The sequence below is a fragment of the Pseudogymnoascus destructans genome (assembly GCF_001641265.1).
Source record: "Pseudogymnoascus destructans isolate 20631-21 unplaced genomic scaffold scaffold_8, whole genome shotgun sequence".
Lineage (NCBI taxonomy): Eukaryota > Fungi > Ascomycota > Leotiomycetes > Thelebolales > Thelebolaceae > Pseudogymnoascus > Pseudogymnoascus destructans.
In genome coordinates, this window is record NW_020167527.1 from 100,762 (window position 1) to 127,595 (window position 26,834).

General features: G+C 53.0%; 11 protein-coding genes across 11 annotated transcripts; 4 read left to right on the forward strand and 7 right to left on the reverse strand.

The window, feature by feature from the left end:
• Positions 1–119: 119 nt before the first annotated feature.
• Positions 120–742, reverse strand: VPS29 (vacuolar protein sorting-associated protein 29). The gene is made up of 2 exons (XM_024467345.1): positions 539–742; positions 120–473 (listed from the first exon to the last, which is right to left on the reverse strand). The coding sequence occupies exons 1-2, from the start codon at positions 608–610 to the stop codon at positions 144–146; spliced, it is 402 nt and encodes a 133-aa protein (XP_024324928.1). The 5' UTR covers positions 611–742; the 3' UTR covers positions 120–143.
• A 1,071-nt stretch (positions 743–1,813) lies between these two features.
• ACS1_2 (acetyl-CoA synthetase) lies at positions 1,814–4,205 on the reverse strand. The gene is made up of 6 exons (XM_024467346.1): positions 4,151–4,205; positions 3,873–3,993; positions 3,547–3,696; positions 3,457–3,480; positions 3,365–3,391; positions 1,814–3,307 (listed from the first exon to the last, which is right to left on the reverse strand). Exons 3-6 carry the CDS (start codon positions 3,614–3,616, stop codon positions 1,854–1,856), a joined length of 1,575 nt encoding a protein of 524 aa, XP_024324927.1. The 5' UTR covers positions 3,617–3,696; positions 3,873–3,993; positions 4,151–4,205; the 3' UTR covers positions 1,814–1,853.
• A 2,490-nt stretch (positions 4,206–6,695) lies between these two features.
• On the reverse strand, positions 6,696–7,314 carry VC83_03704 (uncharacterized protein; the record flags this gene model as incomplete). The annotated part of the gene is made up of 2 exons (XM_024467347.1): positions 6,696–7,041; positions 7,139–7,314. 2 exons carry the CDS (start codon positions 7,312–7,314, stop codon positions 6,696–6,698), a joined length of 522 nt encoding a protein of 173 aa, XP_024324934.1.
• Positions 7,315–7,698: 384 nt separating this feature from the next.
• Positions 7,699–8,374, reverse strand: VC83_03705 (uncharacterized protein; the record flags this gene model as incomplete). Its single annotated transcript, XM_024467348.1, has 1 exon — positions 7,699–8,374. The coding sequence occupies one exon, from the start codon at positions 8,372–8,374 to the stop codon at positions 7,952–7,954; it is 423 nt and encodes a 140-aa protein (XP_024324933.1). The 3' UTR covers positions 7,699–7,951.
• Positions 8,375–8,657: 283 nt separating this feature from the next.
• On the forward strand, positions 8,658–10,340 carry VC83_03706 (uncharacterized protein; the record flags this gene model as incomplete). The annotated part of the gene is made up of 2 exons (XM_024467349.1): positions 8,658–9,912; positions 9,966–10,340. The coding sequence occupies 2 exons, from the start codon at positions 8,658–8,660 to the stop codon at positions 10,037–10,039; spliced, it is 1,329 nt and encodes a 442-aa protein (XP_024324932.1). The 3' UTR covers positions 10,040–10,340.
• Positions 10,341–10,458: 118 nt separating this feature from the next.
• Positions 10,459–12,004, forward strand: VC83_03707 (uncharacterized protein; the record flags this gene model as incomplete). The annotated part of the gene is made up of 1 exon (XM_024467350.1): positions 10,459–12,004. Exon 1 carries the CDS (start codon positions 10,796–10,798, stop codon positions 12,002–12,004), a length of 1,209 nt encoding a protein of 402 aa, XP_024324931.1. The 5' UTR covers positions 10,459–10,795.
• Positions 12,005–12,495: 491 nt separating this feature from the next.
• Positions 12,496–13,966, forward strand: VC83_03708 (uncharacterized protein). The gene is made up of 2 exons (XM_024467351.1): positions 12,496–13,748; positions 13,806–13,966. Exon 1 carries the CDS (start codon positions 12,798–12,800, stop codon positions 13,650–13,652), a length of 855 nt encoding a protein of 284 aa, XP_024324936.1. The 5' UTR covers positions 12,496–12,797; the 3' UTR covers positions 13,653–13,748; positions 13,806–13,966.
• A 931-nt stretch (positions 13,967–14,897) lies between these two features.
• On the reverse strand, positions 14,898–15,452 carry VC83_03709 (uncharacterized protein; the record flags this gene model as incomplete). The annotated part of the gene is made up of 1 exon (XM_024467352.1): positions 14,898–15,452. One exon carries the CDS (start codon positions 15,450–15,452, stop codon positions 14,898–14,900), a length of 555 nt encoding a protein of 184 aa, XP_024324935.1.
• Positions 15,453–15,551: 99 nt separating this feature from the next.
• VC83_03710 (uncharacterized protein) lies at positions 15,552–16,208 on the reverse strand (the record flags this gene model as incomplete). Its single annotated transcript, XM_024467353.1, has 1 exon — positions 15,552–16,208. The coding sequence occupies exon 1, from the start codon at positions 16,110–16,112 to the stop codon at positions 15,552–15,554; it is 561 nt and encodes a 186-aa protein (XP_024324724.1). The 5' UTR covers positions 16,113–16,208.
• A 3,426-nt stretch (positions 16,209–19,634) lies between these two features.
• Positions 19,635–21,686, forward strand: VC83_03711 (uncharacterized protein). Its single transcript, XM_024467354.1, has 2 exons — positions 19,635–20,040; positions 20,123–21,686. Exons 1-2 carry the CDS (start codon positions 19,986–19,988, stop codon positions 21,442–21,444), a joined length of 1,377 nt encoding a protein of 458 aa, XP_024324725.1. The 5' UTR covers positions 19,635–19,985; the 3' UTR covers positions 21,445–21,686.
• Positions 21,687–21,766: 80 nt separating this feature from the next.
• Positions 21,767–23,898, reverse strand: VC83_03712 (uncharacterized protein; the record flags this gene model as incomplete). The annotated part of the gene is made up of 4 exons (XM_024467355.1): positions 23,520–23,898; positions 22,232–23,023; positions 22,065–22,171; positions 21,767–22,000 (listed from the first exon to the last, which is right to left on the reverse strand). Exons 2-4 carry the CDS (start codon positions 23,013–23,015, stop codon positions 21,767–21,769), a joined length of 1,125 nt encoding a protein of 374 aa, XP_024324726.1. The 5' UTR covers positions 23,016–23,023; positions 23,520–23,898.
• Positions 23,899–26,834: the final 2,936 nt, after the last annotated feature.

Here is a 26,834-nt window from a genome sequence, read left to right on the forward strand (position 1 = left end):
GCTGATACACGTACAGCGTGAGCGAAATCCCTTGGACCTATATCACAGTCAGCCCCCCCCCCTCTTACAGCAAGGAAGCACACTCACATCCATCAAACAAAAACTCGCCTCCCCCCCCCCAACCCCCGTCCCACTCCCCGGATTCACAAAAAACCTCTCCCCATACTCATACGCATCGAACCTCCCCGTCCCCCCCAACAAAGCACATCAACATCCAACCTCCTCGCCTCCGCCAACAGTGCATCCGCTTCCCCCGGCACCACCACACTAAACCCCTCCAAAAACCCAATTTTCAGACTCCCATGCGTTGCTACGCCGGATAATGGCAAGGAGGGGGCGTCGGCGTCGAAGCGGCCACGGACTAGCTTGAGGTCGGGGGAGATGGAGCGAAGGTAGGTGTAGGTTGCGCTGTCGGTGAGGTTGCCGAGACAGAGGGTTTGTCCGATTTTGCCGGGGGTGAGGAGTTTTTTGAACTAGAGGGGGAGGGTTAGCTGGGATGGATTGGTGGGGAGGGGAGCGGGAGGGGAGGGGGAAGTGCCTTTGCGGGAATGTCGATTGCGCGGTCGGGGATGTGGAGGTCGCCGATTACGAGGACGAGGCGGGATGTCATTTTGGGTGTGGGCGGCGCTGTGGCCAGTTGGTGGTGGGCGTGGTGTTGGTAGTGTAATGAGGGGATTGGAGGGTGTGTGAGGGGCGTGGGTGAGCTGGGTTGAGGCTATGGTGGTGGTGGTGGTGGTGGTGGTGATGGAGGGGAGCTTGGTGAGATGGATGCGAGCGAGGCTGCTAAATACAACCCGGCTCGTTTCCCGTGAGGGTGACAAGGCTGCGTGCGCCACAGCACAGCGGAGATAGGACAGGGACAGGCGTGGCTTACGTAGATGTCACGTGGCACTAGAGTAGTCTCACCATCCATTCTTCCTATAATTAACTGCAACCCTTTTTATACAATATTGATACTTTAGAATCACCATTGACTATTCTAGACTACGTAACGAGCACAGTCTTCCGAAAAAATTGGCGCGGCGCCGATCGAGCGCCCGACCGACCCATCGATAACATGCCCATGTGTTCCATCCGACAACAGTACCACTCATTCCGTAAAATCAACCATCAACATCCCATCACAACCGTTAAAAAACATCCCATCATTTCGGCGGCACATCCCCGCATGCGGAGGGTTGGCTCCCCCTTGCAGTTGAGATCGTAGTTAACTTCGCCGCGGGGGCAACCATGCATCAACAGTGTGTGTGTATCGCGAATTTTATATGCCCGGCGTCTCCGTAACATATTCACAGGCGGGAACAAGTCACTTCTGGGCGCGGCCGCTCTTGACGGTCTGGATGATCTGGTCGACGACGCTGGGGTCGGAGAGCTGGTTTCACATTAGCCATTTGCCCGTCTACAAGGAATCAGTCGGAGGATGGAACTTACAGTAGTGATATCTCCCAACGAGTCCTCCTCGCCCGCCATAATCTTCCTCAAGATCCTACGCATGATCTTTCCACTACGGGTCTTGGGCAGGTCGGAGACGATGATGATGGTCTTGGGCGCCGCGAATGGGCCAATGCTCTTGCGCACCTGTAGGATGAGGTCCTTCCTCAGCTGGTCGTTGATCTCGTTGCCGTCCTTGATGGAGACGAAGGCGTTGACAGCCTGGCCGGTGAGGTCGTCAGCAACGCCGACGACGGCGGCTTCGGCGACGGCGGCGTGCTCGATCAGCGCGGCTTCGATCTCGGCGGTGGAGAGACGGTGGCCGGAGACGTTAACGACGTCGTCGACACGTCCGCGGATCCAGTAGTAGCCGTCGTGGTCACGTCCGGCTCCGTCGCCTGTGAACTAGATGGGGGTTAGGTTTAGCTATGGAATGGGAGCATCAAACTTACGTAGTATCCTGGGTACACGGTCAGGTAGGTCTCCATGTAACGCTTGTGCGCACCCCAGACAGTGCGGGCCATGCTGGGCCAGGCGTGCTTGAAGGCAAGAACGCCCTCGACATCGTTGCCAGCGACCTCCTTGCCAGAGACAGGGTCAATGATGGCAGGCTCGATGCCGAAGAATGGAAGGGAGGCACTGCCGGGCTTGGTGGGGGTAACGCCAGCAAGCGGGGTGATGACGTGGGAGCCGGTCTCGGTTTGCCAGTAGGTATCAACAACCTGGCACTCCTTCTTTCCGACGGTGTCGTGGTACCACTTCCACACATCAGGAGCGATTGGCTCACCGACCGTTCCGAGAACACGGAGGGTCTTCATCTGAGCGGTGATGTGCTGGTCGCCGGCGCGCTTGAGCAGTCTCAGGGCGGTGGGTGCGACGTAGAATTGAGTGATGCCGTGCTTTTCAATGGTATCCCAGTATCTGGAGAAGTTGGGGTACGCGGGGGTTCCCTCGAAGACGACCGTGGCAATACCAAGGAGCAGTGGTGCGTAGACAACGTAGGTGTGGCCGGTAACCCATCCGACATCACCAGCACAGAAGAACTTGTCGGTATCATGGATATCGAAGACGTACTTTCCAGTCATAGCCGCACCGAGAAGGTAGCCACCGGTGCTGTGCATGAGGCCCTTTGGCTTACCAGTGGAACCAGAGGTGTAGAGGAGGAACAGAGGATCCTCGGAGTTCATTGGCTCTGGGGCAATGTAGGCGGGCCACTTCTCGACCTCCTCATGCCACCACCAATCTCTACCGGTGGTCCATGGGACATCGGCTCCGGTGCGCTGGTAAACCAGGCAGCTGGTGACATTTGGGCACTGCTTGAGTGCGTCGTCCACAATCTTCTTGGTGGCAATAACCTTTCCTCCACGCTTGCCCTCGTCGCTGGTGATGACAACCTTGGACTTGGCGTCGTTGACACGGTCGCGCAGGGAATCGGCCGAGAAACCAGCGAAAACGACGGAGTGCACGGCACCGATACGCGCGCAGGCAAGGAATGCGACGAGTGCCTCCGGAATCATGGGAAGGTAGATCGCAACAGTGTCGCCCTTCTGGACGCCCATCTGCTTGAGGACGTGAGCGGTCTTGCAGACCTGGCGGAGAAGCTCGCCATAGGTCAGGGTACGGCCCTCGTTGGGCTCGTCAGCCTCGTAGATGATGGCTGCCTTGTCTGGGTTCTTGATGGCGTGGCGGTCGACACAGTTGTATGAGGCGTTGATCTCGCCCTCCAGGAACCACGCGTTGTCGCCGTCGTTCAGGTTGCCGGTGTGGACGGTCTGGAAGTCTTTCGACCAGGTCAAGTGCTCACGCGCGTGCTTGCCCCAAAACTTCTCTGGCTCCGTAATGGACTCTTTGTACATGGACTCGTATTCCGAAATGCCTAACGCGTAATTAGTATTGGCGCACACATAGCTGAGGAAGTCTAAGACGCGCTTACCATCGATATGGGGCTTGCTGGGGTGCTCTGTTTTGAAAGTTAGCTGTGCTACATTCTATAGCTTGTACTACAGGTGTCATTGTGTTCCTTACTCTCAAACAACTTCGTGGGTGGTGCTGCGAACGAGGTTAGCCACGGTAGTTCTGGGGAGCTTCATCTACCCCTCCATGGAGGGTACTTACGGTATGTTACAACCTCGTGCGCCTCGACGACCACGGGGCCCGCGGTGGGGACAACATCGCCTTCAGACATGGCGAAGGTGAGATCGATGGGTATAGGTTCAAGTGTTCACCGAAGTGAGAAAATCAAGGTTGAAGTGTTGAGCAGCTTGGCTGTGGAAGAAGGTAGCGGTTAGTGAATGGTTGACCGAAAATGCGGGGGTACTTTAAACGTTGGGTGCTTCTGTCTGGGGGTCTGGGCACCGATAAGGGTCCGATCGGGCTTGGGGGCTTGGGGGGGGGCGACGTCGGTCGTGCGGGTGATAAATGCAAAAGCCGAAGGGTCTTACGGAAATTGTTTCTGTGTTCCCAGATCTGACCTGACTTGATGGGGTGAATTCAGAGGTTGCGGCTGCGTACGCGTGGTGATTGTGGAATGTGGTGTTTTGGTTATTGTTTGTTTTCGTGGGTCTGCGACAAGGTGAGCTCTAGGTTCGCCCGTTTGTGCGGAAGAAGATGCGAGATACAGGGAGAGCTCGAGGTAAACAGAGACAGGATGCCGATGAGAACAGAGAGTTGAGATGTATCTGGCAGAGGTCATGTTAGAGAAGTAGAAAGGTATGCTTACGAGGAGGTAGAAGTATAGAGATGTGAGGTTGGTGAGGGTGAAGTGAGGGTGAAGTGAGGTGAAGTGAGGGTGAAGTGAGGGTGAAGTGAGGGTGAAGTGAGGGTGAAAGTGAGGTTGAAAGTGAGGTTGTAAGGAAAGAAAGGTGGAGGGTGGGGGAAGGAAATGGAGGAGGAGGGGAGGACGGGTGGCAATATGTAAGTTATAAGTTAGTACTCGAGGTAACTTAGTTGTAGTACTCTATAACTTTGGGAGGGGATGTGAGACCTTGTTGTCCTCATGCACCAACATCAACAACATCGCATGTATTTCCATTATATTCCAATACATAAAACTATGTTCATTCGGTGGATACTTGTGCCTGTAACTGCAGCTGTAGTCATCCAGCTCAGACTTCATCCAGCTCAGACTTCATCCAGCTCAGACTTCATCCAGCTCACACCTCATCCAGCTCAGACCTCATCCAGCTCAGACTTCATCCAGCTCAGACTTCATCCAGCTCAGACTTCATCCAGCTCAGACTTCATCCAGCTCAGACTTCATCCAGCTCAGACTTCATCCAGCTCACACCTCATCCAGCTCAGACCTCATCCAGCTCAGACTTCATCCAGCTCACACCTCATCCAGCTCAGTCAACTACAACCAACATGAACGAGTACCTCAAGCTACGCCAAGCAACCTGCACAAACCTCAAGGATATGTACCAGATGCGCCATCACCATCGCATCCCTGGCTTGGCTTGCTGTGGTTCTCCTCTACCAGTGCTTCCGGGTCCTTTCCCCATACGGCCTGGCCCATCCGCAGGGCCACCGAGAAAATGGAAGCTGTCGGAAATGGAAGCTGTCGGAAATGGAAGCTGTCGGAAATGGCACTAAAGAAAGGGATCTCACACTAGAAGACCTTCCTTACAGCCCCCCAGAAAGCTGCATCCTGCGGATTGAACGATGGGCGATTTATGTGCGGCGTCGAGCTTCTTACCATCCTCACCACCACACCCACTCCGATATTGCGCCTACAGTGCGTGCTATACGGAGCAAATACAAACCTCGAGAGAGAGTGTTGTCAAGGGCTGTCGCAATGAGCACTCCACCGCGTACCTCGTTTCATCAGGATCACACACACCACACCCTTCCAACCCTTCCAGCCTCTTCTCGCCCATCCTACACATACACAGCCGTCTTCCCTGATTTACACAGCTCACCCGCCGCTTCACAATTCTACCGAACCACGATCCTCAAATCCTCCGTTCTCCGGTAGAACGGTAGAACGGAAGAACAAGCACCCTCTGCGCGCCCCATTGCCGAACAAGCTCCACCCGACTCCCCCCTCCCCCCCCGCACCACACCCCACCAACCGAGCGAGTCACGGCATACCATGTAATTCTTCCCGTCGTGCGATGAAAAAGCCCTGGGATCACCAGAGAAAACGCCTCTGTTGCGTCGGCTATGCCCCTCCTAGCGCTTGGCAAACCTCGGAGCTACTCACGCCTGACCTGCATGAAATGCTGTTGGTTGTCTTGTTCTGCCGGTTGGGGTAGACGCTACGCGCGGGGAGGCTGAGGAGGGGGAAACAAGCATGGATGCTGATGCAGTGCGTGCAATTACCTCCCGTGCGACCTCTCCCATCCTCAAACCCGTATCTTCTCCGTCGACATTCCGATCCAACAGCCTTCGTTCGTTGCTCTCCTCTCACCGAAACTGTGGCGCAGGAGAATGACTGCTTGTGGAACGCAATGTCGTGGTTAGTGGGGGGTGGGGTAACGATACGCAAATGCCCCGTCAGCCGTGCCGACAACCACCAACAAAGTAAGTGTGTGCCGTCGCTAACGACCGTGGTGCAAATGAAGATGTTATAGCAATTGAACAAACATCCAACACGCTCACACGGGGGATCTTTATAACCTTTTATTACGAAGAGCCAATATTTCCTTGCAGGCACCGCACGTTACATACAGGGAATCTAACACCACCAACGAACCCTCTCTCCACATTAAATCCCATGCCTTCCAGAATGGGTGTGGGAGAGGTAACACAACGCAGACCCACTGCGAGCCACCACACGTTGCACCTCATAATCAAGCTCTAGCAGCTTCACGCCTTACCTCCCCATCACCTCCCCTTGCCTCCTGCTGCCCTCATCTACCACCACCACCAAGCCTCCAACTAAATTACAAATTCCACTACAGTGTTGTACGCACTCCCGATGTCGCCGCGACTTCACGCACCAGCACTGCTGCTGCCATTTGACAACCGCAGCTGAGACCGTCGCACGGGAAGTTGGATGCATGAACCAACTGTCGGACAGCAGATGGTTCGGCACCTAGGGTTCCTGGAGCTGATGCGGCGGCCTCGGCGAGGCCGAGTATGCGATTGTCCGGCTAGGTCTGGGTAGTGGCGGCAAGTGGTGTTGTAAGTTGTTGGCCATGCATCGGCACTCGCGCGAGTCGGTGGAATTGCTATTATCAAATTCTCATCCCATAACCCATTCATCTCCATCTCAATCTTGATCCCCCCAAGCCCCCTCCCATCACCTCAACCCAGCTCCAGCTCTAACCCCCCACCCCACTCCCTTCCCCATACCCCTGCCTCCTTCGATCCCTCACCTCCCTCTCCTCCACCTCGGGACTCGACTCATAACTCGAATGCCGATGCGATTGATCCTCTGCCGTCGCGGCAACCTGACTCATACTTCCACCACCACTGTGGCTGGTGCCTCTGACAGCGGACTTGGAGGGAGACGTGCTGGTCGTGGTGTGACTACTACCTATAGTCGTCCCTCCGCATCCGTGCTCAAGCATCGCTTCTCGGTAGCGTCTGTTCTGGTTACGGTGCTCGGTGCGTTCGCGAGAGGTTTTCTGGGCAGCGGAGAGGGCGGGGCCGCGGGGGGGATGGTGTCTGGGTGTGTTAGTTGGTGTTAGTTGGAGTTGGTGTTGGTTGGGGGGGGTTGGGGGGGAAGGGAAAGGTAAGGGGGGAGAGGGGTGTGAAAGCGTACCGCCGAAATTGGGCTTCTGCTCCGTGTTGGGAGAGGTGTAGATGGTGGCTTCTTCGTACCTGGCCGCGGTTAGGGGGCGTGTTGGTGATGGAGATTGGGAGGGAGAGGACGTGCTGGTTTGTGGATTCGCCGCCGGGGGAGGTGTCCATTAGTTTGGTGTTTGTGGGTTGGGGCATTTTTGCGCTTTCAGGGGCTTATGGAGGGTGTTTAAGATGGCTAATTGTAGAGTTTAAGTCGCTGTGGAGTAGAAGGTTTTGGATGCTGGAGATTGATATTTGATCTTATCATTTTTGGTTCCTTAAGTGACGTAGGCACTACGTCTTGATGATATGTGACAGCGAATCAACGAACTCTTCCCTACGTTTCCCATCAGCAAACCCAAAAACAGCGCCTTGAAATGATAAAAGATATTCCCATCCTTCGAATCCAGATTACAACCTCCATAAATCACCTCAACTCTCACATTGAAAACATCATATATCACATGATATTATCACGTGATATTCTCTTTGTGGTTCAACCTGAAACAACCACCATCCTTTCACTTCTCCTTCCGCCCAACAAAAGAAAGCCACCGAATCAAATTTAGAACAATGACAAAAAAACATGTTTCTCTTTTCTTTCATCTGCTAGCCTTTAGCCCTTTCATCTTTAAACCTGTTTCATTATCACTCCCTCTCCACGCATCGATTCGTCATTCCCTCTACCGTACCGCCCGTCAATGCGTTGGCGTTAAGCACTCCGCAGCGAAATGATTCGCTCACAGCCCTCCGTTCTCAACAACCACCGCCCAGACACGCATATAGCGCATCATTACAACCGGTGCGGCCACAATCTGCAAACAACACTGCCGGTCCCCTTTGGATTGGCGGTGATGGGGGTGCATAGGTGGGTTTGGGGAGGGCGGGTTGATGGGTTTGTGGGAGAGGTCAGGTTGGGGCGGTGGAGAGGTAGGTGATGCGTGGTGCTTCGTGATTCTTTCATTCGGTATTTCTGGGTCATCAAGGCGGCCGGTGAGCCACTCGTTTGGCCGTCTGGAGGCGTTTTCGAGGTGCTTGGCGCTGAAACATTGATGGACAAAGCAGGTCCATCGGATGACTCGAGGGGTCGCTCCAACGAGGGGGCCTCGTCCATCCCACGAGGAATCGAAGCGTCGAGATGGGCTTTGTCGGTGAGCGAGCGGGGGTTATAAAGGCGCTTGGGATTCCCATTCCCATTGTGGTGCCTCTTTTTCATCCTCGACAGCAGGCACTGTAGACGATTCTTTGAATAGGCTGGCACTTTTCACGAATCCTCGAACTTTCTGCGATATATATTCTTTCTCTGTACAATACAAGCAAACGTACTTGCTTGTTCCATTCACTTCCTGTTCGATTCTTTGCTTTATATTTTTGGGACGCCCACTTCCATATATCCCCTCCTTTCGCCCCCAACACAAATACAATACAGCTGCTCTGGAAGCACGCATCACGATATTTACATATCATACCAAACTCGATATATCAACAAAACTTTCAACATGAAGTCCTTTTTCACCACCTTCTTCCTGGCCACTATGGCTACAACAACCTTCGCTCACATGGAGATGTCGGACCCGCCGCCTCTCCGTAGCAAGTTCAACAAACTCGCCACCAGCCCCGACTACAGCATGACCTCCCCCCTCGACGCCTCCGGCGCCGACTTCGCCTGCAAAGGCTTCCTCTCTGACCTCGGCACCGCCGCCGGCGGCTCCGTCGCTTCCTGGGCTGCTGGCTCCGAGCAAAATTTTACCATCGTCGGTGGCGCCTCGCACAACGGCGGATCCTGCCAAGCCAGTCTCTCCTTCGACAGCGGCAAGACCTTCAAAGCCATCCACTCCTACATCGGCAACTGCCCGCTAGTCCCAAAATACATGTTCACCGTCCCAGCCGACGCAAAGGCGGGCCCAGCCGTCTTCGCTTGGACCTGGTTCAATAAGGTCGGGAACCGCGAGATGTATATGAACTGCGCCAGTGTCACCATCACAGCCGGCTCGGGCACCCCAGCTGTCGCCTTCTCGGCGCGTCCCGATATGTTCGTTGCGAACACCGGCACCGGCTGCACGACCCTCGAGTCTTCTGATCTCCTGTTCCCCAACCCAGGACCAGACGTCACCAACGACAGCGCCGGCACAGCCGCCCCGGTAGGATCCTGCGCCAGCGGCTCTGGCAGCGGTAGTGGTAGCGGAAGCGGAAGCGGCAAAACAGCCCCCGTCTCCGTAACCCCCCCCGCTTCCGTCGTGGCCCCAACAGCCCCAACAGGCTTCACAACCTCCATCATCCCCTCCTCCACCAACACGGGACAATCCGGATCCACCAACCCCAAAACCCCCACCGGCCCACTCACACCCTCCACGAACGGCGAATGTGGCGGACCCCAAACTTGCGCTGGCTCGGCATTCGGCCAATGCTGCTCCAAATACGGGTACTGCGGCGTGACAGCCGGGCACTGCGGCGAGGGCTGCGATCCCACCCTCGGCACGTGCGGTAGCGCTGGAGCTGCGGGGACAGGGCCTAATGGGACGGCGCCCGTGGTGAGCTCGGGGGCGGCGAATGCGACGGCGAATAGTTTTTTAGCTGTTTCAAACGCCGCTGGGGCTGGTACTAAGCCGGAGGCGGGGGAGATGGTGACGAAGACGGAGACGGGGGTGGTGTATAGCACGGTTTATGTGACGGATAAGGCGGTAGCGACGGGGGCGCAGCAAGCCGCGGTCAATGATGTGGGGGGAAATTCGACGTTTCAGACTGTTACGAGGGGTATGTAGGCGTCGATTCGGGGGAGGGGTCGACCTGGACTAACTCGTGCTTAGCTGAGACGGTGCCGAGGAGCGTTATTACGGTTATCCCTGTGGTGCCGGAGCCGGCGTCTCTACATACCGGATAGGAGGAGTCAGCGGAGTTAAATATACGGAAACATAGGCGCAGAGGTTGTTAGTATTCTGATTCTTACAGTATCTATTTTTTGGTGGGAAGGGGGAAGGGGGAAGGGGGAAGGACGGTTTTGTTTGATAGCTTCTTTTTTGGTTGGAGTTTTTTTGTAGATTTTTTTTGGGGCAGTCATTGCCTAGTTGGACATACAGATTGATTATAGTATGAATATATTTTGTCCTGAATTCTCGATTCTCAAATTGCTTTGACTGCTGTGATCTGTACTGTACGGTTTTGAGGAGGTAAATGTGAGAATCGAGGCACGGACCACCTGCAGATGGACTCGGCGATCCAAGGTCGTGGGCCAAGTCGATCGGGGTGTACATTTCGTTTTTCTCAATTAAGCATAGAAAGCTAGCAATAGAGTATACCATACAGACAAAATAAATTTCATTCCCAATTATGACCATCGCAGTATTGCGCCTCGTCCAAGGCGGGACATTCTATCCGCTGCGGGTGTTGCTATAACAACCCTGCTTATCTATCTCCGTCCCTCATTTCACATCTATAACCACTCTGCAACCTTGCCAAAGTATTCTTACTGCATAGCGCAACACGATACTCCGTCTTTATTCCGATATCTCATACCCAGCGCGCGCCTCAGACTTGAAAAGACTTGAAGTACTGAACGATCGCGCCCAAGCAAAGTGGTATACGAAGGGCCCTGAATCTCGCGAAGGCTGTGCCTCAGCCTCGGCACTCTGCACTTCAAATGCAGCTACTCACGACCACACCCCATACCAGAGCTCCGATGCACCTCTCAAACTTCCTCCTCGCTCTCTCTCCCTCGCTTCTCCTCCTCTCATCCTACGCTACCTCGGCACACGCACACAGCAATGGCGCCGCCCTACCACCCCCCGCACACCTCCCCGAACCGCAGGTCATACAAAGACGGCAGGAGATAGCAGCGCGGATAGGGGCGGGGACGAAGCCGGTCAGGGTGAAGAAGATGACGGAGAATGAGGGGGAGATGTTTTTTAATGAGTATTGGGGGTTTGAGGCGCAGGAAGAAGACGAGGGGGGACAACAGGGCGGGGATGTTTTACGGCGGGAGTACGAATCTGAAGACGACGGAGCATGGGGGAACGCATCAGCGCTCTTCTCATTTCGGCCTGCATTTGCTATACACGAGGCCGAGTCCCCCTCCCCCCGCAACCTACCAGAAGCGCAATCCCGCCACCAGCGCTCCTCCCGCGCCCTCGCCGCCCTCCTCAAGCGCGCCTTCCAATGCCCCACCGGCACCTCAGCCTGCACCTCCATCTCACAACCCAACTACTGCTGCGCCAGCTCCGAATCCTGCGTTTCCATAACCGACACCGGTCTCGGCCCCGTCGGCTGCTGTCCCTCCGGCCAATCCTGCGCGGGAGCAATAACGCACTGTGCGTCTGGGCAAACGGCGTGTCCCCAGAGTTTGGGGGGGGCGTGCTGTGTAGCGGGCTTTGTGTGCTTTGATGTTGGGTGTGTGAGTAGTGTGGTGGTGACGTCGATTACGACTGTTACCCAGACGCCGCTGGTACCGAGTACGACGAGCAAGCCTGTTACGACGACGCCGTCGAGTACGCAGGTGGTGACGACGACGGAGGGGCCAGCGCCGCCGGTGAGGGGGACGGGTGAGAGTTCTACTGTCGCGCCGCCGACGACTTCTCTTACGTCGGATGCGGAGGCGTGTCCAACGGGTTTCTATGCCTGCTCGGCATACTTCCCAGGCGCAGGGTGCTGTCGTGTAGGCCGCGATTGTGCGCAGACTTTTTGTCCGACGACGAGGTCGGTGACGGTGATTAGTGGGGGCGTGACGGTGGCGGTGCCGGAGGGGACGGTGGCGACGACTGCGTCGGGGGCGGGGAAGTGTGCGAGTGGGTGGCAGGGGTGTGACGGAGGGGGGTGTTGTCCGGGGGGTGGGAGTGCGGGGTTAGTTGTGTGAGTGTTGGGGTGGGGGCGACGAGTGTGTTGGCGAAGGGGGCGGAGAATGGGGTTGGGAAGGGGGGGGTGTAGGGGGTTGGGGGGTGGTGGTTGCGGTTTTGGGGATGTTGGTTGGGTGAGCTTGGTGAGTTGGGAGTGAGTTGAGGGAGGGCTGGAGCGGAGTCTCTAACTAGGGGGATGTTGGACATTAGAGGGTTATGATTCATGAATTATTATTGCATTGGGTGGAAGTGGTTGTTATCGTCGAGGCTTGGAGGATATGAGAACTGATCTGAGGCGGCTTAAGCGGATGGCAGGTAATCCAGCATGGCACAGCTCCTGTTCCGATATATGTACCTATAGCGAGCAATACTTCCAATTATAATGAATACGACCTAGCAGCTACTACTTGAACTTTTTTTTTTTTTTCAATTAATAGCCACATGCTTTCTTGTATGATATTCGCTGGAAACTTGGGTCGGGGGACGCCTCGGCCCCGCGCCAGTGTTAAGCGGACTGGAAAAACGTTCCGCCATTGATGACGGAACTTTTACTGGGAGCTTCCCGGAAATTCAAGAATTGTAGGACGGACCTCCGACAACACACGATTACAGTCCACCAGCGACATAATACACCTACCTACGCATACCTGTGCATGGCTCTCTCGCCATAGAAAGCACACTGCGAAATCCGCACATCCGCCAGCCCACATCCCTTCATGAGCTTCGCCGGGCACCTCAACCTGTAACCACACTCCGCGACTCACCCATCCACGAAGCCGGCCAACCCGAGGTCAACTCACCACAATCCTCCCAATGGCATCCGTCATCTCCACCATCCGCGGCCTCACCAGCGCCTCCTCCCCCGTAACCACAGCACCACTCCGCACCTTCTTCTCCGCGCAACCCCTCGGCCTCCGAACCGCCGGGCGCCGGCCTATAAGCACATTCTACTTCTCCGCCAACAGCGGCGCGCGCACCGCTCTCCGCCCTACAAACCCCTTTTCAAAACTACGTTTCCAGCCTCTCCGCTCCCGATTCTTCCACTCCTCGCGCCCCCGCCGCACCGGCGGTGCCGCCGAAGCCGACGCCGCGAATGCCGCGAAGGAGGGCCTGAAAGCGCCGCTCACACTGGGTCAGCGCATGAAGAAGCTGTCCCGCGAGTACGGCTGGTCTGCGCTGGGCGTGTATCTCGCGCTCACGGCGCTGGATTTCCCACTATGCTATCTGCTCGTACAGTGGCTTGGCACGGACCGCGTGGGGCGCTGGGAGCACGCTGTCGTGTCGCGGGTTGCGCCGCTGATTCCGGCGGTGGTGAAGGAGCGGTGGTATGCGTTTAAGGCGTGGATGCATAGTGCTGAGGAGACGATAACGGGGAACGATGATGTGAGTGATGCGGTTGATATGGCGGGGTGGGGGGTGGAGGAGGCGCAGAGGGAGAACAAGAAGGAGGCTAGTTTGGGGACGCAATTGGCGCTCGCGTATGCGATTCATAAGAGTTTTATCTTTTTGAGGGTCCCGGCGACGGTGGCGTTGACGCCGAAGGTGGTCAAGGTGTTGAGGGGGTGGGGGTGGAATATTGGGAAGAGGTCGACGAAGGCGGAGAAGGCGGCGAGGAAGGCGACGAAGGAGGCGAAGGGGGTGAAGGATGTGAAGGTGGTGAAGGAGTAGGGGGGTGGAGGTGTATGTTATGATTATTTTGGGCGCTTGGTGGGGTTTTTAGATGGGAGAAGGGGATGTATAGACTTGATGAGTCGATATGTAGTTGTAAGTACTGTATCCGTATTGGACGTGGAAAATGAAAAATCCCAACAGCCGCCGCAGAAACCACAGACATTCCCCAGACGAAGTCACGCTTATTGATGCCCCTCGCTATAGACAAAGTTATTCAGCCCTTCATGGGTTTTAAGTCGGAAGCTTTTGCCCAGCTCCTACGAATAGGGGTCACACTGGCCGCGCATATCACGTCCATATAGAAGGAAGCTGCAACCCACCCCCCGCACCTTCCCTTATTCCATCTACAATCCAACCTCAAGATCGCTCCTTCCTCACCACCCCCAACCCACCCACTCATCGCACCTTCTTATCTCCAGACACAAGAGCCCCATCCATCTCCCGTCCATAAAATCCCCATCAAAGCCACGATGCCCTCTTCACCTCCATCAATACAAGTCTCATACCCACCACCACACTCACACATACACCCACCAACATTCTCACATCTCACGCCGCACAAACACCCCTCACACAACCCCCATCACACAAAATGGCTCCTCTCAACCCCCCAGCCGCGCAACACGGGCGCCGCGTCATGTTCGTCAGGCGCCGCATGACCCCCCCACCCCTCTTGGGTAGCTACCTTAATTACATCCTCGTCATAATCTTCATCCTCCTCTTCGGGAAGGTCCTCTCCTTCCTCTACACCGCGCATCTGCACTGTGCTGAGCATGATGGGTTGATGTGCTGGAACACACCTCCACGGATTACGGATCTCGATATCTCGGATATCGACGCGGGGGGGGTTAGTGGGCGGGATATCCCGCCGCCCTGTGAAGGGTCTTTTGAGGATGGGGCGGCAGTGTGTAGGAAGGTCGTGGATGGGGTGTGTGTTGCCCATTCGTGTCCGGAGGTCGATGGAGTTGGTGAGCAAAACACCGCTCCGCCTACTGAAGAGCTATCCGGGACACCGACGGTGGATAAAGCCAGTGCATGGTGGTGGCGCGCACAAAGAGTCCAAGGCAGCGGCGCTGCCTGCACCGGGGCATGTAATCCTGACGGCGACGGAAAATTGGTAGACCTCCACCCCCCCCCCCCTCCTCCTATATTCCTCCGCTAACTAACAGCTTCCAGGCTGTCAAGAGACAGTTTATAGGAGACAGGTTTCCCCCGGTGGATATAGCGGGGATGCAGACCCTCTCATCCAAACCTCCCCCACCCGCCACAACGACGACGATGCCGCAGATCAACGGGACGCTGACGAATGGGACGCGTGTGAATGGGACGCCGACGGCGGAGATTCCGCTGGTGACGAATATTAGGGAGAGCGGGCAGGCGAGGGGGTGGTGGGGGGTGTGGCGTGGAATTCGTGTGCTTCTTCTGCGGCGCTGTTGGGGTTGGTGGCGATTGGGGTTGTGGTTTTGTTGTAGGGGGGTGGTTGGTTGGGGTTGAAGGGGGGGAGGTCTTTCTTTGAAGGGGGTGTTTTGTTTTGAAAGGGAGTGATGTCTTGCTCCTAAAGCGTTGCGGATTTGTTGAGAGGTTGGATGGGTTGGATATCCGGCTGACAGCGGCGTTGAGAGGTGTTGGAGGTTTGAGGGGAGATAATGGAATTCCTTCTTTTAATGGCGTCTTTGGAATCTCTTCGTTGGAGTCGCGCCTTTTGAATCGCTTCTTCTGAGCCTTCAAAAGGCAGCACCTGTACCAGATATTCTCGTAATTATCCTCTCCTCCCCCTAGTCGTGCACATGGGAGCATACAAACCCAGAGTAATTAGCATCATATTGAATAGTATACATCTCGTTAGATTTCATACAAGGTATCCGTATCCCACACCTCCCTATCCACCACACCACCCTACCTCACCCCCGCCCCCACCCCCGGAAAACTCCTCGCCGTCAACAACACCCCCTTCACCGCCCTAATCTCCCTCTTCACCCTCCCAATCTCATCATCCTCATCCCTCTTCGCCCCAAACGCCGAGCCCGCCCCATACGAGAACGTCGGCGGACTATACATCAACGAATCGAGATACTTCTTGAGATCATCAATCCCATCCTGCAAGTTACTCGACTCACGCAGCTCCGACGCAATCGTCAAATCAACATCCGACAATATTGCCCCGATATTCGCTGCCTTCTTCGCCTGTGCCTCCGCTACTGAGATCTTCGGCTCCTGAGAGGGAGAGGAGGGGCGCGAGGGGGGGGGGGAGGTCTGCACCCCGATGTCGCGGTGGAACATCTCCGTCGGGTCGCCGTCGGAGTCCCCATCGTCCCTGTCTTCGTAGCGCTCTCCCTGTGCTAACACTGGTTGGGGAACTTCGGAGACAAGAGGCTTCAGCTTGCCAATCAGGGTGTCGAGATGCGCTTGTGCGGCTGCGGCGAGCTCGTGCCGGGAGTCGGAGAGCGCGGAGGACATGGGGGCGACGAGGTAGGTGGAGGTGCCGTAGAGGAGGGCGGAGAGGCCGCCGAAGAGGTAGAGGGTTTTGAGGAGGCGGGAGGCGGTGATGAGGGGTGGGGGGAGGGGGGGGTGGTGAGGAATTCGGGGTAGGTTATTATGGGGGGGCGTCGCGGTAGGGGATGGGGGTCTGGGGTTGGGGTGCTTGAGGTTGTGGGGGTGGTGGTGTGGAGGATGTGACGGGTTGGGGGGGTGCTTGGGTTTTGGGTGAGGCCTGTATTGAGTCAGTTCGTGGTTTCCGGCTTGGGGGGGGTTGGAAGTCTTACTTGGGATTCTGGGCTTGTAGCCTCCAGGTTGCGTGTGATGCCTAGTAGCTGATGTATTTCCTCACTGGTCAATCCCTTGCCTTCCAAAAAGGCAACCTTCTTGTCCGTACTCGCATCCTTAACGTCATCTTCCTCGAGGAACTTTCGCGCATCCTCCAAAACCGACGACCTGGGCTTTACCTCAGGCGACGACGACTCCGAGGCTGGCTTCTCTGAAGCTTCCGGCTTCATCTGCCATGACGGCACGCCTCCTTTTGGTTTTGGCTCGCTATCACTCATGGTGCTGTTTGCGTTGAACGTTGGCAAGATCGCAAGAGTGGCAATGTGGTGGTGTTGCGAGCCGGCGATACCCAAAAGCTCACATGCCTCGGTTGATGATCGCTCTAACTAAGCTAAGTTAAGTTAGTTACCTTAGCTTAACTAAGTTAACGTACTTCATAAGTAAGCTGCGCATACAAGTAAGCTGCGCACACCCCACCAAAATCACGAAATCTACCCTATTCAACCAGTCATGCCTCAACCAAATAGTGCCCAATTGGCCTCCAAAGAGGGCCGAATAGCTCTTGCGATTAATTCATATAAATCAGGCTATTTTACAAGCATTCGTGGTGCTGCAGACGCGTACGACGTACCTGAATCGACATTACGGACGCGCTTGAAGGGCACGCGTCCGCATAATGAAATACGGTCTACAAACCTCAAACTTACGGATACGGAAGAATTAACGCTTGTTAATTGGATCCTATCTATGGATGAGCGAGGCTTACCAGTTCGTACGGCTTCAATTCGAGATATGGCTAACTTATTACTTCAAAAACGGACCGGTACGGACGCGTCTCCTCCGCAACAAGTTGGCGTCCAATGGCCATATAACTTCGTACGACGCCATGACTCTTTACGGGCTTGTTATAATCGCAAATATGATTACAAGCGTGCCTTATGTGAAGACCCGACTATTATTCGAGACTGGTTCCGACTTGTACGAAATACAGTTGCAAAATATGGAATCCGGGACGTGGATATCTATAACTTTGATGAGACGGGCTTTCAAATGGGTGTGATTTCGACCGCAAAAGTCATTACGGCCTCTGATCGTACGTCACGGCCCGTAACAGTCCAACCTGGGAACCGCGAATGGACTACGGCTATTGAGTGTATTAATGCGGACGGTTGGTCGCTTCCTCCGATGATTATACTTAAAGGCAAACTCCATATCTCTACCTGGTATATAAACGCTTTACCGTCTAATTGGGAAATTGCGGTTAGTGATAACGGCTGGACTACGGACCAATTAGGCCTTATTTGGCTTACAGACGTCTTCGAAAAACATACAAAGGATCGTACGGAAGGAGTATATCGACTTCTTATTCTTGACGGACATGGAAGTCATATTACGGCTGAATTTGACTTGTTTTGCAAGGACCGTAATATCATTACTCTTTGTATGCCTCCGCATTCCTCACATTTACTTCAACCTCTTGATGTGAGCTGTTTTGCGGTCCTAAAACGGTCATACGGGCGACAAATTGAAGATCTTATGCGGGCTGGAGTTAATCATATTGATAAGTCTGATTTCCTTCAAGCTTATTTTACGGCCCGTACGGAAGCTTTAACCTCACGTACGATCCGTAGCGGGTTCGTAGCTGCTGGATTGGTCCCGTACGACCCAGAACGTGTTCTCTCAAAGCTTAATACTCAATTACGGACGCCTACCCCTCCTCCTCCTCCTACGACCGAACAAGCGCCTTGGGTCCCAGAGACGCCACACAATATACAAGAGCTAGAATCTCAAGCTAAGGCAATTGGAGACTTTGTACAACGCCGTACGGCCGGGTCTTCAAGTCCTACAGATCGTGCAGTTCGGCAGTTAGTTAAGGGCTGTCAAATGGCTATGCATTCTGCAGTCCTCCTTGCGGATGAAAACAAGAAGCTACGGGCCGCGAACGAACGCCAGAAGAAGAAGAGAGCTGTACGGAGGTCGTATATTGCTACGGGAGGTGTTTTGACAGTCCAGGAGGGCTTGGATCGATCCGTAGCTGCAAATATAGAGCGTACGGGTCAGTCTACAGGTGGGGCTCAAAAGCGACAAATCCGCGCACCACGGACGTGTAGTATTTGCAGATCACTTGAACACACGGCCCGTACGTGCCCAGATAGGGTTAATTCGAATTAGATTGGTTTAATAATAGTAATCTTAATTTGTTGTTGAATTATTAGTTCCTAAAGCCATGATTTTGGTGGGCTGTGCGCAGCTTACTTGTATGCGCAGCTTACTTATGAAGTACGTTAGTTACTTTAGTTGCTGATGTAATCCGGGGATGGGAGGACGATAAGTTAAACCCTGAGCGTTAAGGCAGTAACTAACTATCTCTTTTAAAAAAAAGATATATGTTTCCCTGAAAATTAAGGTTAACGCATTTCATAGGCGAAGCGATCACCAGGGCGAAGCGATCACTGAACTTCCCACCTAGAATTGAGAAATTAATTCATAATATATTCCAAAAATGTGTGTGTATCCTTATAGTAGATATTGAAATATAAAGACCTAGTCTAGATTTCAGTGCCTAAAGTTAATATCTTAAGAACTAGTTACTGAATAGACTGAATAGATTATTCCTAAATGATTAGGTTAGGTACAAATTGAAATACGTTAACTTATCCATAATTTTAATTTTCATGTGGTTAAAGGCAGAATTTATTTGCATGTGATTGAGGGCAGTTTCTAGTTCACGCACTAAACCCCAAAACAGTCTAGTCCCGTAGCTTACGGTTCATCTTCATAGACTTTGCCGGGGTTCTCCCTCTGATCTCCTCCACTCCATCCACCCCCGTCCACCCCCGTCCACCCCCGTCCACCCCCGTCCACCCCCGTCCAACCCCGTTCCACCCCCATCCAACCCCATCCAACCCCATCCAACCCCATCCAACCCCATCTACCTCCATCCACTCCATCCACTCCCTCCAGTCCATCCACCTCCATCCACCCTCCATCCACCCTCCATCCACCTCCCACTCATCCTCTGCCCCTACCCCATACCAATCCCATACCAACTACTCTATCCCCACACTCCACTATTCTAACCCTCCTACCCTCCACCCACCCTCCCCCTCCACCCTCCACCCTCCACCCTCCGCTCTTCTCCGCCTCCTTTCCCAAAACACCCCCCCCCTCCCGATTGATCCCACAAGTTCAGGTTCATTATCTTGGTGTAGCTAACCCTCGTTCATTTTGTCCTCCTCATCAATTTATCCCCCCTCGCTCATTTTGTCCTCCTCATCAATTTATCCCCCCTCATCAATTTATCCTCCTCCATCCCTACAAAACAAAACATCTCCCCCCGCCTCATATTGCCTGAAACAGACAACAGAGAACAGAGCATCATCATCTGTGGCAACTCGATTCGCGCTTGCTTCGAGTTCTACTTCAGGTTTCTGGCCTCGAGGGTCGTGCCTTGGTGACTGTAACGACGGCCACCATACATCTCCTCCGCCGCTTTGCGTCTTCTCACGACGAACGCAACCTGTGTCTTTGACACCCACCCCTCCAGGATCGTTACGGTTGGCGCCCATGCTCGCCGTCCAACGCCCCATGTCGAAGCTGCCGCACCACATGTTATTTGGCTGTAGGTTTCTCCCCCATTCGAGACTGCTGTTGTGTTGTGTTGGAAGAACCGTTGCAAGGGCTTTACTGACACGTTTGCCCAGACTCCGTCGATTCCTCAAACTCCTTATACCGCTTACCCTCACCCCCGCCTCTTGCGCCGGGTCCGTCGTTATTAGATGACACCGACACCCGCTTCCTTGACAGCTTCTTCGACGGAGTGAGCTCCGACCAGTATCTCCTCAACGATCCGAACGATGCGTGGAACTATGACTGGCAAGACCTCCCCCCCGACTTCCTCGGGACCACCTCCTCATTCGGCCCGCAAGTCGAACCCGTCACGAACGATATCCAGCACCTCACCTTCCCGGAATTTAGAAACAGCCTCGGATTCCTACCAGAACAATTAAGTCCATCAGAAGATGTCATGTCCGCAGCCTCTGCACTACGAAACGGCAATAATAACCACCAAAACAACAACCAAAACAACAACCAAAATACCCACATCAATGGCCACCACAGCAATGCCTTCATGGCCCTCGCCTCGCGCACCCAACACACGAGCCCACCCTTCAACAACCACGGCCTAATAAAACCCGAGCAGCCCGCCCCGCAACAGCGCAAAATGTCCAACCGCCCCGAAGACTACATCCGCCACGCCTCCATGAGCGAAGCAATGTACGCCCCCAACCCAACTTCCTACGCCCCCCACCCCTCCAACAAAAAGAAAGTCGAGATCAAATGGGGTTCCGACTCCGGCTTCAACACCGGGCGTCGCTTCGTGGCGCCGCCGAATACGATAACACTCGATGAGATCGATGAGAGCATTATTAGCACACTAGAGTGCCTGCAGCCAGGGAGTAATGTGAGTACCCGCGCGTCTAGCCCGCGGGGGGGGAAGATGCCGCAGGGGGGGGACAGGAGGTTGGAGATGATTTCGGAGGGCGCGAGGGATGATGATGAGGAGAGGCCGAAGAAGAGGAAGAAGAATAAAGGAAAAGAAGGCGTATACGAATCCGACGCCCTCGAGCAACCCCAAAGTACGCCCAACACCAAACTCCCCCGCAAGCGCCGCCCCAAATCCTTCGGCACCCCGGGGAGCGACACACCCAACCGCGCACCCCCCCCTGTCCACAAACGACTAAAACCCACGACAGGGATGTCCCTATCGACTCCCAAAATGGCGAGGGAAAACCTGACGGAGGACCAGAAGCGGGAGAATCACATTAAGAGCGAGCAGAAGCGGCGGACGCTTATCAAGGAGGGGTTTGAGGATCTGAATGAGCTTGTGCCGGAACTGAGGGGGGGAGGGTTTAGTAAGAGTGCTGTGTTGATTATGGCTGCCGATTGGCTTGAGGAGTTGGTGGGGAAGAATGAGGGGTTGAGGGGGATGGTTGCGGAGTTGGAGGCGAGGGGGGGGATGTGAGAGAAATGGGGATCAAAGCTGTGTGTGGGTATGATGAGAAACAGGGTGTGAGACTTTGTTTTGAGGGGGGATTTTTCGGGATTGGCGTTCGGGGAGGGAGATATCCAGGGGGGAAGGAAGGGAAACAAGTTTAGGCTTTTCAAGAAGTGTAATTAGTAAAGACTTGAATATGAGGAGGTGGGGAATTTGGAGCGGTTTATGTACTCTGAACTGTGGTACACTCAAAAAAATCAAAACATGGATTCTTGCTACGAGCACAACGTCTTCTATTTCCCCCCCCCCCAACCTGTTAACAGACTCCAACCACCAACCCACCCACCCACTACACCTCCTCAACCACCCTCCCAGCAAACAACCTCCCAGCGGGACTCTCCACCATCTCCGTCGGTACATAGATCTTATTCCCCTCCTTATTGCTGATCCAACGCACATAAGCGGAGTTAGGCCTTCCCGGCTCGCCGTCGGGACCGACCTCGCCGGTGAGACCGTTCAGGTCGCGGCGGCGGGCGTTAGTTTTGGGGGCTTGTTTTTTGAGGAGTTTGTTGATCGTTTCCATCTGTTGGGGGGGGTATTAGTAGAGGGAAGATGGGAGGGAGAGGAACGGGGGGGAGGGGATGTACTTTTTCTTCTTCATTCCGCTTCTCGCTGAGGTTCTTGCGGCGACGTGCCATTTCGGCGCGGCGCATGGCGTGTTCTTCTGCTGTGAGGTGTTTCTTGACTTGTACCTCTGTGACGGGGTTAGTATACTATGTATTATAAAGTGGAGTATAGGGTGGGCAAGACGAACCATCGGGTAGTGCCATGAGGTGTCCACTCCCACTCTCATCAAGCCTCGCTCGTTGTCTCTTCGTTAACTTGCTCAGGTCGGGCGTTGAACCTCTGCTCCCCCCACCAGCCTCCTCATCACTATCAAGCTCATCTTCTTCCTCTTCCTCCTCCACCTCGATCTCCTCATCTTCTCCCTCAGCATCCTCATCGTTGCCGACCTGCATTGTCTCCTCATCCTCCTCATCCTCGCTCTCCAGATCGCTCAATTCCTCATCATCGCTCGGCTCGGTCGTAGCCACGACCCTAACATCCTTCTTCCCCGCAGTCTTAACAGTAATCGAATGTTTCTCCTTCGTCGGCTTCGAGATCTTAAGGGTAGGAGGCGGCAAGCCAGCCATCTCCATATCATCATCCCCATCCGCATCTTCCTCCCCCTCAGCATCCTCATCAAGATCCATATCCTCATCCTCCTCCCCCTCCGCATCCTCCTCCTCCTCCTCATCCCCCAAATCCTCCATCTCCTCATCCTCCTCCTCAGTCTCGCTCTCAACCACATAACTCTTCTTCACCCCCCTCGCCCTCGTACTCTCCCTCGTCTCCCCCGCAAACCCTCTCCCACTCCCACTACTCGGCCTCCCACCACTAGTCCGCGACGACCCACCCGTCGCGGCGCGCAGCTTGCTGGCGGGCATCTTGACGGTGAGGCGGAGGGAGAGGTTGGGGGGCGATGAGGGCGGGTCGTTGCGGGATAGCGTGGCGCGGGAATGGGAACTGCTGTCTGGATCGCGGCGCGCGCGAGACATAATAATATCTGAGGTGCAGTCAGCGGCGATTGCTTCGCGGGCTTTGAGGGCTGCGGAGCGGCGGCTCCGTCCGGTCATTGTGGGATGAGTGGAGTAAAGTAAAATGTAGGATAGGATGAAATGTGTAGACGGGTAGGGTGAAATGAAGTCGTGTGCAGGATATGGGATTGGTTGATAGGCAGGAATTGCAGGGTTCGTGACGAATTCACCAGCTTCGACATGCGATTAAATGCTAATGCCGTCGTATAATCCATGTTCGTGTTGTGGTCTCGCACGCACACGAGAGGTCGTCAAAGAGACGTGGACTATCTTGCAAACGGCTTACTTCCAAGCGCATGCAAGGCCACACACACAACAGGCTGTAGTCGCACTTGGTCCCGGCCCCAAACATATTTGGCGCCACAACCAAACAAAGATGCAGGAATCGGGGATTGGTTGATTGTTGGGACACTGGGGGATGGGATCCTTGCTGGACAAGACAGCGAATGGAATGCGCGGACTCACGTGTTTCGTGCTTCGTGTTTAAATACGATGTTCCCTGTCCCGCTATGTATTTCGGGCAGGTTTATCTTGTTTGTTTACTTGATTCCAGTTTGATCAGGGCTTTGCTTTCTGGGCGGGTGATGGATGGCGGATGGCGGTTCTGATACGTTCTTTCTGGGCGAGAGACTCGATTTGGCCTCAGAACGCTTACTTGCAGGTGGATGATATGCGCGAGTATGTCGGCAGCCCGTAAGGAATGATGTACACTCCACAGAGAAACCAAATAACCGGTCGAGTTGCGAATTGAGATGCTGGTGATGTCAAAAACGTGAACTCCCAGACATTTCCCGTGACCTCCCTACCCAAAGCCCAGATGTTCCAGACGACGCGCCCCAGCACGTGACATATTTAGAACTTAAAGCAAAGTAAATTGTAGCCTTATATTTCAGGTATCTATAATATGTGATTCCACCTTGGTACTACAGTCAACTCCCGTTAAGTCGATACAATTGGTGACACGTGTAAATATCGTAAAAGTGAAAATATCGTTATATTGGAATGCCAAGTATTATGTAATCCACCTATCCAATGTCTCCTGAACCAATGAATTAAGCTGAATTGCCTCAATTTCACCCTCCAAATGCTCTAATGCCCTGAGGTGATTGGCTTGGAGAGCATCCTGACACTCCGTCATCATTTTGAGTAGGATCACTAAAATGCTCATCCAAAATCTCCTGTAGTATACCCTCCTCATCTGTTGTAACTTCTGTATTGTTGATTTGCTCGTCAATAGGATTTAAAAAGTTCGAAATAGTGTAATGGTGGGTGCACCAGATGTTAGAATCTAGCCACCCAAGGAAGGGTGATTTTACTAAGACAAAACACACTGTCTTAGAAAAAGAGCCAAAGGGTCGTAGCTTAGACTATTCCACAACGCAGCAATCAGGTGTATGATATAGTGGAGTGGTTTAGACAAGTTGTAACAAATGTTGAGTCTGAGAACTCAGGGATAAGTCGGAGGTTAGCACCTCATTGACTTTTCAGAAACAAGGAGTAACAAGATCAATGCTTGGAAGCTTGGAAAAGACGTGGAAGTATGTGATAGTCGATTTACTGTATTGTCTGCTTGCCCTTTTTTAAGGAAAGGGCAATCCTATTTATGCTAAAGGAGTGTAGTTCTCTCATTTTCCAAGACTTTCCATGACTTCACCAGGCTTGGTAACTGTAGTCAACATAAGAGAACCCCATAGAACCATCTCCTAGGTTCCTAGCCTATAGGAAGTGAAAGGAGGTCCAAGGTCAGAGTACCCCTATAGACAAATTATGTCATAACTTAACCAATCTTGTGGGTAACTAAGGAGCCATGACGTGTAATGAATCATAGACGGTTGTAGAAGCTTTTGGAGCTATCGTTCATGTTCCTAGGCCTCTAGTTGATAGAGATATGTCATGTGTAGTATTAGCCCAGTAACTAAGGAGTGATGTCATGTAATGAATCATAGAGGGTTGTAGAGATATGCTATGTGGTCATATCGGCCCAGTAAGTAAGGAGCAATGACGTGTAATGAATCATAGAGGGTTGTAGCAATCGTTGAGTAGTATTGCTCTTGTTGTTGGTGTGACAAGCCAAAATATGTATAGTGACTTGTAGGTTTGAGGAGGAGATTTCTAAGTTTGCTCTTGAGTTTGATAGCAAACTGAGTGCAACAAATGTCAGTATGACAAATAGCCATTGAATCATGTATATTGCCAGCTTGGATAACTTGTTCGTATAGTTGTGAAAGGTCTATCGGTGTAATTGAGGTTGGAAGAGTGATTAGAGTTGTAAGAAGTGTTGATTTTCGAAAGCAATTGTATATAGTTGATTGTAAAACTTGTTGATTCCAGCTTCGTAAGATCCAGCGAATAAGCTTGCTTGCTTAATCGGATCCAGATTCAAATTATAACATTCAAGCATAAAACAGAGCCATTGTCGACGGTAATAAGCTTTAAGAGATTGAATAATGCCTTGATCAAGAGGCTGGAATCGACTAGTACTATTAGCTGGAAGCCAACAGATCTGAATATTAGGAGGTGGGGGACAAAGCTCAACACCAGATATGTGTGCAGAAAAGTTGTCCATTGTAAGAAGGACTTGTCAAGTAAAGCCAATATGTTGATAAAATGCTTGAAGCCAGTCAATCATAATTGTTGAATTCATCCAAGCCTTTTTATTCCACCTCCACTCAGCTCCCATTGTAGATATATTAATATTGCGTAAAGATCGAGGTGTTTTTGCTTTGCCGATAATCCAGATTGGAAGCCGGTCAGATCCAGAAGCATTTGTACAAAGAGTAAGTGTAATTCGAGCTTTTTCCTTCTTGAATCCAGGTAATGATTGCGATGCTAGTCCTCAAGATGGCATCATCTTCCAGTAGAGCCCAGTTTTGTCCATATTATAGATATTCTTGTCATACTGACATTTGTTGCACTCAGTTTGCTATCAAACTCAAGAGCAAACTTAGAAATCTCCTCCTCAAACCTACAAGTCACCATACATATCTTGGCTTATCACACCAACAACAGAAGCAATACTACTCAACGATTGCTGCAAACTCTTTTACTACATCTGTTTATGCTACATACATCACGGCATATCATTTGGACACTCATTGAACAAGTTATTAAGAAAATCTCCTCCTTAAGGGGGTGGGCCAATACTACCACATGGCATATCTCTACCAACTAGAGGCCTAGGAACATGAACGATAGCTCTAGAAGCTTCTACAACCCTCTATGATTCATTACACGTCATCGCTCCTTAGTTACCCACAAGATTGGTTAAGTTATGACATAATTTGTCTATAGGTACTCTGACCTTGGACCTCCTTTTCACTTCCTATAGGCTAGGAACCCAAGAGATGGTTCTATGGGATTCTCTTACGTTCACTACATGATTAGCAAGCTAGTTGTGGGTCGCACTTGATTTCTAATACATTTACCAAGCCTGGTTAGTCATGGAAAGTCATGGAAAATGAGAGAACTACACTCCTTTGGCATAAATAGGATTGCCCTTTCCTTAAGAAAGGGCAAGCAGACAATACAGTAAATCGACTAGCACATACTTCTACGTCTTTTCCAAGCTTCCAAGCATTGATCTTGTTATTCTCTGTTTTTGAAAAGTCAGTGAGGTGCTAACCTCTGACTTACCCCTGAGTTCTCAGACTCAACATTTGTTGCAACTTGTCTAAACCACTTCACCACATCATACACCTGATTGCTGCGTTGTGGAATAGTCTAAGCTACAACCCTTTGGCTCTGCTTCCTAAGACAGTGTGTTGTCTTAGTAAATTCATC